Source organism: Amphiprion ocellaris, chromosome 13, assembly GCF_022539595.1.
Source record: "Amphiprion ocellaris isolate individual 3 ecotype Okinawa chromosome 13, ASM2253959v1, whole genome shotgun sequence".
Taxonomy (NCBI): domain Eukaryota; kingdom Metazoa; phylum Chordata; class Actinopteri; family Pomacentridae; genus Amphiprion; species Amphiprion ocellaris.
Window position 1 is genome coordinate 11,031,153 of NC_072778.1, and position 14,783 is coordinate 11,045,935.

A 14,783-nucleotide genomic window follows, 5' to 3' on the forward strand; every position below is an offset into this window, starting at 1 on the left:
CCACAGTCAACCACTCAGCACCTGCTCAGACAAGCCTCTTTCCTATGAGGCTTTACACTTCCTCTGTGCTGTCCGAGAGCACATCGTGTGAGCGAGCAGATTATCCGTTTTTAAAGCAGAAAACCATGGCAAGGCAGTGGCACTTGGCGTGTCTGTGGATTGTCTGGCATTTTCACAACCCTCACGTTGCAGCTTTCAACCTGGACACCCAGAATGTACTGCAGAGAAGTGGAGATCCAGGCAGCCTGTTTGGATTTTCTGTTGCTTTCCACCAGCAGCTGAATCCTGCCAGAAAGAACCTGTAAGTGACAGTGACTGATGTTTTAGTTTGAATTAAATTTTTGTCTTACCACGTGTTTTTTTCCATCAGGTTGCTGGTAGGAGCTCCACGTGCCAAGCATCAGAGCCAAGTGAATGTTACAGGCGTTGTTTATCAGTGTGATCTGGATTCAACATCTGAGCGTTGTCAACCAATTGAGTTTGATGACGAAGGTTTGTTTACCTAATACTTTATTAGCTCTCTTTGTATGTTTAGTGGGTGGTAATCATTTTAATACAATTGAAATTGAGTATATTCCCAGGGTCTTTTGTCAGATGTCCCTATTCTGAATTTTCTGTTCTTGTATAGTTTTTCAAATAAATGTTATTTGACAAAAATCCAAAAATTATGGAAAAAACTAATACCAATTTCTGTTGAAACGCTTATTTTTTCCTTTCCTTGCCATTATTCATCTCACACACCTTCAGATTTATGACTCTTAGGAGTGGCCCACACCCCTAGAATACAACCGTTAGACTAAAGTACCAAACTGTACATAAAGTAGATAAAATTAGCGTCACTTCAACCAGCTACAACAATAAAATGTTGTTCAGATACATCACTAATAATATAACACAATGTATACTCATTTTTTGTACATTTAGTTTTGAAGGATTTTAAAGTATTTCTACATTGTAATTTTGTAATCTGGCGATTCTGAATGTAATTTTACCACCATTGCAGCGACACAGTGAGTTTATCTTGTTGATGTTTTTAGAGTTCCTCGACAGTCAAGGAATAAACAACCAGTGGATGGGGGTTCGAGTCACAAGCCAAGGTCCTGGTAAAAATGTAATGGTAAGCAAAACCCTTCCATCTTTTAAAGGAATGCATTTTTAAAAGCAATCCACAGCTTTTGTCAATGTATCATCCTTCCTTTTCAGTCTTGTGCACATCGATATCAGCAGTGGAGCCCAAGCCCGAGCCTTCAAATCCCTCACCTGCTAACGGGTCAGTGTTACCTCTTAGGAGACGATCTGCAGGTTGGGAAGGAAGACAGGAAGTGGCGAAGAGTAGTTTGCGATTATGAACATCTAACAAGACGTCAAAAAGACCAGGAGTGGTTTGCGTACTGCCAGCAGGGTCATGGAGCATCTTTTGCCAAAGACAACAGATCCCTGATATTTGGAGCACCTGGAGCTTACCAGTGGAGAGGTAAAATAAAACCCTGCAGAAAAGACATAAGGATTTGTACAATTAATAACAGACAAAATAATTAGGTTTTAACATTTTATGTATTTTGAGGAACAGACATATTCAAGGTTTGTAATTGTGTGAAAATGCACTTTCACATGTAAAATCTTAAAAGACAGTGTTGGTGATATTGTATATTGCCAAGGCAGGACTAAAGACTGTTTTTTAAAGCTGCAAAATGTTCTTAAACATCTGCCAGCTTTAACAGTATTCAAACAGGAGCATTCATTTGTTATGTTGGGACTATTTATAACTGAGGATTAATGCATGCTGTGTCATACTATTAGCAGAATCTATTTGTTGTTTAGATTTTTCATGGGATTTGTTGCCAAAAGATATCACCAGTCCTTTATCCTTTTACAAATGTAGATGTGACACGTGGTGATGAGAATAAGCATAATGGTAGATTAAAAAAAATCTTTTAAAAAACAATATATATTCTGTATATATTCCCTCATTAAATCCATGTTTTTTCACCCATTTCTTGATCATTTTTGCTCTATAGTGACATATATTTTGATTCTTTTTACGTGTTACAACTGTGACACCTAGAAAGATACTTGTTTGGTGTATAAATATTTAGTACAACCATTTTATATGTATCCACACTTTATGCAGTTAGTAAGCTGAAACTTCTAGTTATTTGGCACAAACAATATGTACACCCTCCACCAGGGGGCAGCGCAAAGACGTGTGTAAAGTTATTGTCAGGTAGAAGAAGTCCTGTTCTTCTGCGTGTGTTTCCTGGATTCTTGCGCGGTTCGACGGAACGCGGGGCGAGAAGGGGCGTGTGTGCACGGTAATGTACCGACAGCTTGTTTGTTCTGGCAGTTCTGCCGGTGAAATAATAAAAATGAACTTTTGTTTCTACACCACACTGTCCCGGTCTGAGTGGTGTAACATAACCTTAAATTATTTATATTTTCCAACTTTAAATGTTTCATGTTGTTGTATTTTCTCACATGTTGCTGCTCAAAAAAGGAATTGTACGAATGGAGCTGTTGGACAACCTGGACATATTCAGTGAAGACCCTCGTGAGACCGGAGATATAGACCAGTTCAACCCGAAGCTCATCCCTTTCCAGAGAAACAGCTACCTAGGTCAGTTTGTTGTCTGCTCAGAGTCAATTATGACTTTCGTAGTTTCACTTTATTTACTAAATCTAGTACAGAGAACTGTAAAACACCTGTGCAGTAGACAAAAGTTCTGAAAAATGTTATCAACAAAATAAAAATTGAATTTCTTTGATTATTTATTTTACAAAAAATGGGGAAACCTGCCATCAGCATGCACAACATTGTACACAAGTACCACATAGGTTACCAATACTGAAATAATGATGTCCCTACATCCTGAAAATATTTTATCATTTACTTTTATAAGATTAATTTTGTCTCCTACGTGCTCTGTGTGAACACTGGCTCCAGTTCTGCCAAAAAGTCCCTGAATTTTTATCAGCTACAAGGCTCCCTGGTTGTGCTGAAAAGTAGGGTTAAAAAAATTAATAGAACTTTCTATTTATTTTTTTAACCCCAGCTTAATATCAAGAAGCAAATTTTTAAAGGACACATAGAATAACATGATTTTAAAGTAATATCACAATTATATGCTTACATTTGGTTGATTTTTCCTGACAGGAAAACACAGCACACATGAGTCATTCAAGGACTGTCAGAAAGTTTAAAAGAAATCTTTCTGTTTGTTCTTTCTGGTTCTGATGATAATATAATTTTAACTTTTTTAAATGATGACAGTCAAACCCACCAGCGGGTTTTATTCTTCAGAGGGTTAAATAACAATAATTTGATTTGATTATTTAGTAATAATAAGTAGAATTAAAATGAAGATGTGATTTTTCATTTGTAACGATTAATAAAACTTTATTTTTATGTCATTACAAACTGCAACTTGATTTTGTGTCGTCCAGGATTCTCTGTCGACTCTGGATTCGCCCTCCTCAATAAGAGTGAGCTGACGATTGTATCCGGAGCACCTCGGGGAGGTTACAGCGGTCAGGTGGCGTTTCTGAAGGCCGACCCTAAGGCTCAGAGAAATCTGTCTGTGGAGCTGGTTATCTCCGGGCCGGGGCTGGCCTCCTCCTTTGGATACGATGTGGCAGTGGTGGATCTCAACGGTGATGGGTAGGTTCAGGATAGAGCCATTAAAACTTCACCTGAGAAGTTTGTTCAAGTTTTTGATTTGCTTTTGTATGGCTTCAGTAGGTAAACTTGAGTATATTGGTCACTCTGTCTGTAAAATGTTATAATTACTGTTTCTTATTGTTTATGGATGTTTCCTTGTGTGACCTTTCATGAGTGTAGACATTAAAAAAAAATGCATTTGACAGTGTTTTGGTTCAAAGTCAGAATCACATTTCATAGGTAGTTGCTTTAGATTTAGTCCTTCTTACTCTGTTTTTATAAAGTTTTGGTGACTCTATACCTTTCTGTGTAGCATATTTATTTGTTTTCATTTACTCACACAAAATATCCAAATCTAAAAGCAGAATGACATGTCCTTCAAAAATTTTTAGACATCTTAGAGGCAGTTTGCAGTTTAAGCCATGAGCTTTCCTTCTGTGTGATGATTTTAGATTTTTAGCTATATTATCAGGGCCTTAATAGCATTAACTCACCTAAAAAAACATAATATATGTTTAATATTGTTGTTACTGAGTCTCTTCATGTTCTCTTTTCCCATTGAATGAACTTCGCCTCCCTTATGGAGCCACTGTGTACAGTAACAGCAGTTTGTCATGCTTAATTTGTGACTTTTACATAAAGGTACACAATCTGCATCATGTAATCTGAAGTACTCAGTTGCATCCATGTTTATTACATTAATTTTTGCTGTTGTTGCTGTTTGATTTTTCAAGTTTTGATTGTTTTGTATGTGCAGATGGGAGGACCTTGCTGTCGGAGCACCACAGTACTTTGTTAAAGACGGCGTGGTTGGAGGAGCAGTCTTTCTCTATGTTAACAATGAGGGAAAAAACTGGGAGAAGATTGTTCCGGTCAAACTTGTTGGACAGAAAGACTCCATGTTTGGTCTTGCAGTGGAAAATATAGGAGACATCGATCAAGACGGTTATGAAGGTTGGATCTTTTTAACATTTTGCTTCTAAAACTCTTGTTCAAGTGACAGCTTAGCAGTCATGGAATCTGATTATTTAGAAAGTCTGGTTTAGTTTGAGATGTGATCCTGAAAAGTCATAAATTAAGTGAAGGTGAATGGGACTTACTTGTGCTGCAGTTACAACACATTGCAAACTAACACTGTGACAACTTAGCTGCAACAAGTCTTTCCAGAAAATATCTTTATGTCAATCTGAACAATCCCTAGAACACAATTTGAACAGTTTTAACTGGAACTACTTTCTACTGTAGAAATAGTTCCTATTTTCTGCTGTCTGCAGTCTGATCTATGAGCGCCAATGTGACAGGACAAGAAACCCCCTCCTCACAAATCACATTTAACTCCTGGACATGATCAAGAAAAGTCCAGAGGTTCCACTGTAACAGCAGGATTCATCACTAAGGACCATTTGTGATTCAGTGGAAATTTTATAGAAATCTTTTACAGCAATACATTCATTATATTTCAACCAATATAGAAATATTCAACCACCTTTACTGAAATTAACAACTGATCTGAAGGTGAATAGTTCTGAGAGGATGCAGTTTATTTGACTTAAATGGGGTCTGAAACTGAAATAGGCCAAATGATTTTAACTCAAGACAACCTGAGATGATTCACTGACTGGATTTATCCTAACATTTCTGCAAGTAGTACATGGGTCATTCATAGGTCAAATCATTCTGCTTGATCATCTCTGATTTACCTAAAGATTTTACAACATAAAATACAGATATTTTTAAGGAGATCTATGATTTTTTGTCTAATATCTCAAATGCTTTCTGATATGTTTCGATGACAATTTCTCAGGAACTATTCAACATTAAATGACTGTTTTTAAAAATGCAGAACCCTGTTTTGTTTAGATTAGGCTATCTAGCAATATTTTTGTTTTTGTGGTACAACCTGTCATACCTGCTCAGTCAGTTACAGAAGTTTAGCAAAAACATATTTATATATACCATATGTATTTATGACCTAATTTTTCTTATTAAAAAGTAGTTTGTTTTGTATTATTGGGACTTGCAACTGCATGTGATAAGGAAAATAATACTAGTTTAATTCTGCATGATCAATTTTTTGCTTAAAGTCAGCTCAAAGATGGGACTTTTCATAATGGTTTCAATTTATTTTTCATAATTTGCTCCCCAAATTAAATTTCTGAATCAATGATATGAGGAAAAATTACAGTGAAACTTTCAGGCTTTTATGTTTTAATGTTCCTGAGAGGTTATCCCTACATCCTCCTAACATAACCTCAAATTTAAAAGCACAGAAAAATGAAATCGAAGATGTTCGAGCAGAAATCGATGATTTGACATAGAAATTGTTGGCTATAAAGCTGCATCCATCTATAGTTTATACTGGACAGGATTAGCCAACAGAAGCTACTGGTCATACCAGACCCATTAAGGCCATGGTAGCCAAGCTTTCCGGGTAATGAAATACTAATATGCAACAAAACACACTCTTGAGTAAAGCAAGAGTTTTAATTTATTACAAGAAGGATGTCTTATTTCTTCTCAAAGCTTTAGTAGTTTTAAAAAAACGTCTGGAAGAAAAAGAGACACAGAACACATAAATGCTGCATACTGTCGTGTAACTGTCATGTTTTCAAACTTTTAAATCCAGAAAAGGCACATTTGCAGTTTTATTCCAATAAGGACGTTGTTTATCATGCTAAATTGCTGCCTCTGATTTTTGTTACCCAACTTTATCTCATTAATGTTCATTTTTTTCTGCCAGATATTGCTGTTGGTGCTCCATATGACGGATCTGGTCGAGTTTTCCTTTTCTATGGTTCATCTGGTCGCATAAACACAAACCCAGCGCAGGTGAGTTTCAGATCCATGGTTGGAAATATTTAGGCTGCAAAACCAGACTTTGGAGTTACATTTTCTTTATTTTTTTCCTTCAGATACTCTCACCTGGATCCAAAACAGTGAATCTGTTTGGGTATTCTCTGGCCGGGAACTTGGACGTGGATGACAATCAGTACCCTGATCTGGCTGTCGGATCTCTTTCAGACTCTGTTTTTGTTTTTAGGTAATGTTATAGTTACAGCATGAACTTTAAAAGCTTACAAAAAATACAGATATTTGAAGGGGTTGCTGCATTGCTGAAACTGCCTAATTCTGTTGGAGTTTATTTAATACTGATATTATACTGTTAGTGTATGGAAGTTGACTCAAAAATAACGTCAGGTAATTTCAAATATTGACCCTCAAAATCAGCATTTTTTTTTTTTTTTGAAAAAAAAAATCACATTTTATAGTTTTGTTTTTCCTGATTTGGTGATTACCTGGTTTCTTGACTTTTTAAAATAAAATTCCTGTTTCTATATTTTGAAATATGCATATAGTGTGTCCATATATGTAGCAGCTGACTTATGTACAGTTTTAACAAATCACTGCATGTTTGTTTTTGCAGTTTCGTGTTTTTTTTACCACTGTTTCTCATTATACCACAGGGATTTTAGTTCATTGTGATTTAGGTTTCCTCTGTTACAGAGCGAGGCCCGTAGTCAGTGTCAGCACCTCTTTTAAGATAACACCAAATGAAATCGACATTACAAGGGAACGGTGTGATGAACGAACATGGTAGGATGTGCAAAGCTACAAATAAGAAAATGATCTGTTTGCATGTTTGTTGGTTTTCAGTCCACCTTGTCTATGTGTCAAGTTATCTTTCAGGTCAGGCGTGCTTCACTTACACAGCACATAGAGCAACATTCAATAATAAACTGAGTAAGTTTCCTTACTGCCAGGTCAGTATTCTTCACACTAAATCTAAATCTACTTAAGGTTTTTCTCTCCTGTATAGTTAAGTGGAGCTGAAAGTGCATGCATTGAAAATTACAATGAAAACACACTAAATATAGTTTTTGCAGTCATTTTGCCAGAACCTGCTTCAGTAGTGGCAGTAAGTAGTAAGTAGTAGTACATGTATGTAAATAGATAATACAGATATGTAACAGGGGGCCTCTATTCCCATGTTTAGCAGTATTATAATATATAAATGGCAGCTAGTAGTACTCTATCTACTGGCAGTAATCATAAACTTGTTTGTGTACTTCACAGTGCTCAACTACACCTTTGAGGCTGATTCTGTGAGCAGAAAATCGAGGCCCAGAGTCGACATTCTGGGGTCACCTCGAGGGAAACTGGAGCTACCAGGACAAGGCAGAAAAATCTGTACCGACATTAAGATCCGACTTCTGGTACTGTTTGAGTGAAAATGAAACTCGATTTTTGCAGCTTTCTCTTCAATGTTTGAAGCGCCATAAATTGAGAAATAATCTAGTTAGAGTCCTGAAATTTTGCAGCCTCAAAGCTATGAACCTCTTGTCTTTAACAGGACAACCCTGCTATTTATAGAACAATACAAACCCAGTTATATAATGGTGCAAATTTGGTCAAAAAATGTTCTTGTTTTTAATTATCCCAATATTCCACCAGCTATAAAATTTTAATTTTTCACCCCAAGAGACAGATTGTTTCCTGTAAATGGAACCAGTAGGAGCTTTGAAGATGTAGACTGTGGTGCAAGTCAGAGTCATACTTTATGAGAAACAAAATATAAAAATTATGTTTCTTGCATTCCAATATTTGAACTAGCATTAAGCAGGTATGATGGTGAAACGAGTCTCAGTGTTTCAAGTAATTTTATGAAAAGTGATACCAAAACCAATCACATGAATGTCAGACATATAGATTTTTTACTTTATTTTGGTTTCTTTATCAAGATCTTTTTTAAATCATAACGTTGTTAGCAAAAAGTTTGTCACATACAAATGTTGTGTTGGGAATGTTGGTAGCAATAATACATGGTTTTATAGTTGGTTCAACGTTGACCTTTTTTTTTCTTGCGTTTTAGCGGGACATCAAGGACAGACTGCGTAGGATCCCCATCTCTGTCTCAGTGTCTCTGTTTAGCTCCAGTCAGACAACCAGGACGAGTGCAGATCTGTCCAACCTCACTCCTGTTCTCAACCTCTACCAGAAGAACACTACCACCTCAGAGGTACAAATGTGTCCATCTGTAGTGGAAATCCAAATTATTTAACCCTGCTGAGTATGTAAGGATTTACAAAATGAAGGTTTTCTATTCAGTCAGAAATAGAAATTACACTTGTATGAGCTGAGTGATAAAATGATAATAAAAATATGAAAATAAACCCAGATATTGTTGTAACACAGCAATGCCAAAACCATCAAACCTCTATCTAATATTGTAGTTTTTTTAATTACTTACCAGTATGTCAAGCTAGAAAAATTGTTGGAAAATGCAATCAAGCTGTTTGGGAACTCTGGAAAAAACTGAGGGTAATGGAGAGAATATTTAATTTTTTCCAAGACACATAGTAGCATCAGACATTTGAAAAGAACTGCAGAAAAAATATTACTACCAAAGAGAGCAGGAGGACCTGATGCAGTGCAAAGAGCATAAGAAGAGGACCAAACAAGGAGCAAACAAGAAATATGACAAAAGCACATAAAAGTTGACTTGAATACGCTAAAAAGATGAAAAAGCCTGTAGAGTTCTGGGAATCTGTATGTAAAGGAAAACTGGAGTTAAGACCCACGGATCAGTCTCATATTTGGCAAAAGAGACAAGAGAAACACTCCTTATTGCTGTAGTAACCAGTAAAGCTGACCATGTGACTGACATCATGGATTTTTTGAAATAAAAAAACATTTTGATGCACTGATTGGAATCACTGAATGTTCCAGCTCAAGACATTGAATTCAAGAATCAACCAAACTGTGATTCAGAAACAATTCTGGAGTGAGCATTTCTATCTGTGGGTGTGAAAACCTTTGAAATTGAGAAACTTTTTTTTTTTTTTTTTTTTGGGAAAAATTGAGGTTTTGGACATGAGGATCAAACTAAAATGTGAAAAGAAGATTCATAAACCTGTGAGAAACTACTGGAAATGTTAACTTGAGGCTGTAAAGATCAAAAGAAGCTCAACAAAATAATACTTTGGGACAGAAATTTGTCATTTTGGCCTTTTTAAATAAAGTGTTTTAATAAATCACTTAAATACACCATTAAACCTCTAACAAGGGCATTTCAATTTTCTTTATATCACTACAAAGTCTTGCAGATGAATGATTTTGACTGCGACTGCATAAATATTCGTGACAATATCTGTTTGTATCTCACTGAAACTTTTTTTTATAGATTAGGCTCATAAACAAGGGCTGTGGCAGCGACAACATTTGCCAAAGTAACCTTCAGTTGCAGTACAAGTTCTGCTCCAAAAAAACACAAAATGGTCAGGACATTTTCAAATCACTCGCCAGGTAAACCAAAAATATCTCAAAGGAAACTGACCCCCTCAGCCCAAACTATACTCATGTGGAGTTCTGGCACATCTCCAGGGAGGATGGAGATGCAGTCATCACTCCATCTGATGAAGACATCGCTCTGGAGATCACTGTGACCAACAGAGATGGAGATGATGCCCACCAGAGTCATGCAGTCATTACGCTCCCAGATACACTGCATTACTCATCTGTTGTCCACAGTGGAGCAGCAGTGAGTATAGAAACACTACAGGGACAGCAGCTTGGTTTGTTTTTTTACTATGAAATATCACTTCATAGCAAAACTGGTAAAAAGTTGATGGAACACTTGTGTTTTTCTGCGTGTAACCACAGGAAACACAAGTGAGTTGCACAGCCAACGACAAAGGAACACTGATAGACTGTGAACTGGGGAATCCATTCAAAAGAGATGCTGAGGTGAGTAGTAATCTGCTTTTTCACCCATGTGGATGTTATATTTTCATTGTATGACACTTATTTTGTCCCTCTCAGGTTACGTTTTATGTCTTGCTCACAACTTCTGGCATCTCGCTGAGTACAAAAAATGTCAACATCACCCTGCAGCTTGAAACGTAAGTATGTTGACCGGAGTGGAAACTGGGACCAGTTGTTATTCTGTGGACTGTAATTTAGTAGGAATCAAGATGTTGTGTTTTTATGATGTAGAACAAGTGTACAGACCATACAGCCAGTGGAGGCATTGGCCAAAGTGGTTTTTGAGCTGGAGTTGCAAGTATATGGGTGCGTACCACTTGTTTTTATAATTCCTTCTGCAATTATTATTTGTTGTCTTGTCATTTTAGCAGATAACACTTGGTTTTGTTGTTTTGTTCTTCTAAAAATACATTACAATAAATATGACCTTTAAAAACGGATAAAAATATTTTGGAAAAATATATTAAAAATGGCTAAAAATACATCATAATGATGTGTTTCTTCATCAGCCTTGCCAGGCCTTCCCAAGTGTCACTTGGTGACGACGTTAAGGGGGAAAGTGCCATAAAATCACTGGATCAAATCGGAACTTCAGTTGAGTTTGAATTCAGGGTGAGGTGATATTTCCTGCTTCTTACTGTAAAATTCTTCTTTTTTTCCCCCTTACATGCTTATTTCACCCTGTGTATTGATTATCGAACAGATAACAAATTTGGGCAGACCACTCAAATCTTTCGCAAATGCATCTCTGAACATTTACTGGCCAAAGGAGAACTCTGTAGGAAAGTGGATTCTGTACTTGACTCACATCAGCAGTAAAGGTGTACAATCTGTCCCCTGCTCACCTGCAAACGAGGTCAATCCACTTAAAGATGTAAAGGTAATAAAAAGCGCCACCTTTTCTGTCGCTGTTCACAAACCTTAAGCCACAAATGTAATAAATATTTCTAACCTGATCGTGTCCGATATTGAGGGCTGGCAGGCTCCATCAAGGAACAGACGTGAAGCTGAACACGAAGCCCTCTCTACTGATGGACTCACATTTCTCCTATCAAGAAGAAAATACGAAACATTGGTAAGAAGTCATTATTAAGGACTCAGAGACTTTATTTAAAGAATAGGCTCATTGATATGAACTGAAGCTTCTTTCGATGCACTTTTGCTTTACTAAAGGATATGTGATGAAAGTTAGAATAGTTAAGTGCAACATGGCGCCTGCTTATCTGTCAGTAATTTCTTAGAAGTGAAATGTCTTATAAATACATGTCCTCACTGATAGAGCTGCTCTGATGGACTCAAGTGTGTGGAGATACGCTGCCCTCTGCTGGGCCTGGACAGTTCTGCACTGCTGGTTCTGCATTCCCGCCTTTGGAACGCAACTTTAGCAGAGGTGCATCATTTCTGCAAAATGCTGTTTTCTCATATGATATCCACTTCTTCTTTAAAATACCCATAGCTTTTATTTGTATATCATTAACAGTGTATGAAATGACAGTGTGAAAGTGGTCACGTCGCAGTTCATCTTTCAAATCTGTGGTCAACTTTATGAAGCTTTACATTCAGTGTGAGCTCATGGTTTTAGTCGTTAAGCAGCTTTACTTTTTGGGTTCATTCTCACTGCTCTCATAGCGTTTCTTAAAGCCACAGCATTCAAGTGTTTTCAGCAGTGAAAAATGAAGTATACAATCTATACAGCAGCAAACAGCAGACAGGCAAAATTAGCCACCACCTGCAGAACATAGTGGAGCATTTAGCAGCTTTAGAGTCCGACTGAGGAGAGGTACTAGGCCCCAAAACTGTTATTTGTATGAGTAGTTTGCTTCTCTTATGCACTTACACAAATACAAATGTGAATGTGCACTTAAATGCTGTTCACATTCCTGCCCATGTTTTCACTCTGTATTCAGGTGAGATTAATGCTCTCAAAAACCCAGCAATACACCGACAAAAAACAGTAAAGGAGACATGAATAGACAAAGAAATATCAGCTTTGCAGAGTCTTGCAGATACTGCAGTGAGTAACATTAAATTTACATATAACTTTAAAGTTCATAGGGCACATTTTAGTCCTTTAAGCCCTTGGGTATTTATTTTAATTTTCAGTCCACCTAAAAAACAAAATTCCAAATTGAATCACTCACAGCTGCACAACCATAAAGTTATACTAACAAAATAAACCTCCTGGGGCTCTATGCATTCAAGACATTCGTCAGCTGTGAAGTCTCCTTGTCCCATCACCAGACCCAAGTGAGATTTGAAAAGGTCTGGTAAAAATGTACATTTTCACTTCTGCTTGATGTAAATGAGAATAAATAACAGCCATGAACCAATAAGGCAGCAGACACTTACTGAACGTGCTCAAAACATTTTCAACTGCAATTTAATGCAGCAGAAATGAAGCGTAACAAATGAAACGGGGTTAAGAGTTTGTGAATGTCATGTTCACAGCTTGTTTCTAGCTGCCACCGTGTAGCCAAAACATCTGTTCCTGCAGGTTTAGGTTCTTATTTCCAAGAAATCTTTTAGGCTTTAGTTTTAGTGCTTTTTGCGTCTGTCAGTTGAGGCCTTCCACCACTCGCTCATTTAGTTTTCCTCCCTTTTAGGACTACAGCTCTTTGAACTACCTAGATATTGTCGTGGATGCTACTCTGAGTCTAACCAACTCTCCAGAGAATATTGGACTTAACACAGAGAATCCTGGGACAAAGGTAAACATCAGTGTTGAAAAAAGTTTTTGCTGAATTTCTTTGGCAAGTATTTGTTACTTTATTCAACTACCATCTGGATTTAGACAATGCTATTAATTTAGACTAACGTTAGGTACCATCATACTTTATGTTACAGTGTAACAACAGCAAATTTCTGCAGTCTAAAATTATATAGTTTTTTTTAGTGTGTACATGTGGTTTCTTTGTCTACAGGTAAAACTGACGGTGTTCCTTGAGAGAAAGACTGAATTTTTGGTCAAAGTTGCGTGGTGGATAATCCTTCTGACAGTGATTGCATTGCTGCTGTTGTTGGCAGTTTTCGTCTTCTTGTTGTGGAAGGTAACGACAAAAAAGGGGATATTGTGAAAACTGTGGTGAAGCTGCTATGGGAAAATGTTTTTGTAACGCAATACTGCTATTTTCATCTATTCATGGGTCCAAAATCCTTATTTCTTTGTTTTATTGATGAAATTTCTGCTAAAGTTTTATGCACTCTTGTTATTCCATGATACTGAATGAAACATCCTGCTCCAAAAATATAAAGGGTCAAATGTAAATTGACGTTTTATGTTCACAGTCAAGTTTGCAGTCACAATTCAGCTGCTTTTCACTCAAAGCAAAGTTGATCGACTGAATTATGAATAATCAGCATACAAAAAACGTGAGATAAAATAATATTAAAAAATATTTTAAAATATTGATTAAATCAATGTGAAAGCACTCAAGTGATATATAGATAGGTAAGGCATTTAACATACAATACACAGCAGTGTCACTTAAATGTCAAATAATTTAAAATCATGTCACTTGTCGATGACTGCAAAAATTATAAGATGAACAGAGGTATAGCTTGTCTTATGTAAAAATGAAAATAATTTAGATACTATATCAAAAATAGAACCCCTTCAGGAGAAATTCAATTCAACAAAACCCAGTATGCCTTTACTGAGATCTTTGTTTTTTTTTTATTATTTTGCGGTTTAATAACAGAATCAATCCTCCTCAAAATGGATGATACCAAATTTCTGGGGAGAAGTTCTGTCGTTCTACACACTTTTTTTTGTTTGTTTGTTTTGTTTTAAGCTGCTCTTTGTTGGAGCGGTTGTGTTGCTTTACTTTTCTCTTTAAAAATACCTCAAAGGTATTTTTTTGGATTCAAGTCAAGCAGCATACTCAGCCAGGTCATAGTTTTTACTTCGTTTCTCGTTACAAGGTGAGGTTTTGGCAGTGTGCTTTGGATTGTTATCAGATTGGAATATTCCTCGTCTGCCAAGCTTCTGCTGATCATCTTGCCAGCCAGTATTTTGCTACATCCACAGGGATTCATGGTGCTTTTTTTACCCACACGGCCTCATATCATCTCACTGCTTTACTCTCAGGTGTATGCATTCACTGTGGTAATCCTGAAAAGGTTAACGCCAAGCATGACGGAACTCATCTGAATCTATCAATTTTATTTTTGCTTCATTTGACCACAGAATATACTCTCAGTATTCATTAGGCTTCATGCCATGTTCTTTAGCAAAGTTATTCTTGCAGTTTTGTCCCAAAGAGCAAACAAAAGATTTTTTATTGCTTGCTGTCTACAGCTGTTAATGTCTTTCACACCGCCTGAGCTGTTATAGTACCAAGTCTGAATCAATTTACATCTGTATTTT

The 14,783-nt window shown here is 36.7% G+C and overlaps 1 protein-coding gene across 3 annotated transcripts in view; it reads left to right on the top strand.

Moving 5' to 3' along the window:
* LOC111581177 (integrin alpha-6-like) overlaps positions 1-14,783 on the top strand; it is an 18,222-nt gene continuing 3,439 nt past the window's right edge. For 2 of the 3 annotated variants that reach the window (XM_055016576.1, XM_023289228.3), the window contains exons 1-24: positions 2-301; positions 371-492; positions 1,038-1,117; positions 1,204-1,474; positions 2,495-2,614; positions 3,442-3,655; positions 4,413-4,609; positions 6,396-6,484; positions 6,568-6,695; positions 7,160-7,249; positions 7,332-7,396; positions 7,730-7,869; positions 8,526-8,672; positions 9,837-9,958; positions 10,037-10,193; positions 10,316-10,399; positions 10,475-10,554; positions 10,649-10,723; positions 10,927-11,029; positions 11,121-11,297; positions 11,391-11,492; positions 11,697-11,807; positions 13,021-13,125; positions 13,339-13,464. In XM_055016576.1, the coding sequence (XP_054872551.1) occupies positions 45-301; positions 371-492; positions 1,038-1,117; positions 1,204-1,474; positions 2,495-2,614; positions 3,442-3,655; positions 4,413-4,609; positions 6,396-6,484; positions 6,568-6,695; positions 7,160-7,249; positions 7,332-7,396; positions 7,730-7,869; positions 8,526-8,672; positions 9,837-9,958; positions 10,037-10,193; positions 10,316-10,399; positions 10,475-10,554; positions 10,649-10,723; positions 10,927-11,029; positions 11,121-11,297; positions 11,391-11,492; positions 11,697-11,807; positions 13,021-13,125; positions 13,339-13,464 (3,162 nt within the window). In that variant the 5' untranslated portion in view covers positions 2-44. Of the gene's footprint in view, positions 302-370; positions 493-1,037; positions 1,118-1,203; positions 1,475-2,494; positions 2,615-3,441; positions 3,656-4,412; positions 4,610-6,395; positions 6,485-6,567; positions 6,696-7,159; positions 7,250-7,331; positions 7,397-7,729; positions 7,870-8,525; positions 8,673-9,836; positions 9,959-10,036; positions 10,194-10,315; positions 10,400-10,474; positions 10,555-10,648; positions 10,724-10,926; positions 11,030-11,120; positions 11,298-11,390; positions 11,493-11,696; positions 11,808-13,020; positions 13,126-13,338; positions 13,465-14,783 lie in introns of all 3 variants that reach the window. The other variant, XM_035956939.2, reaches the window with a different exon arrangement.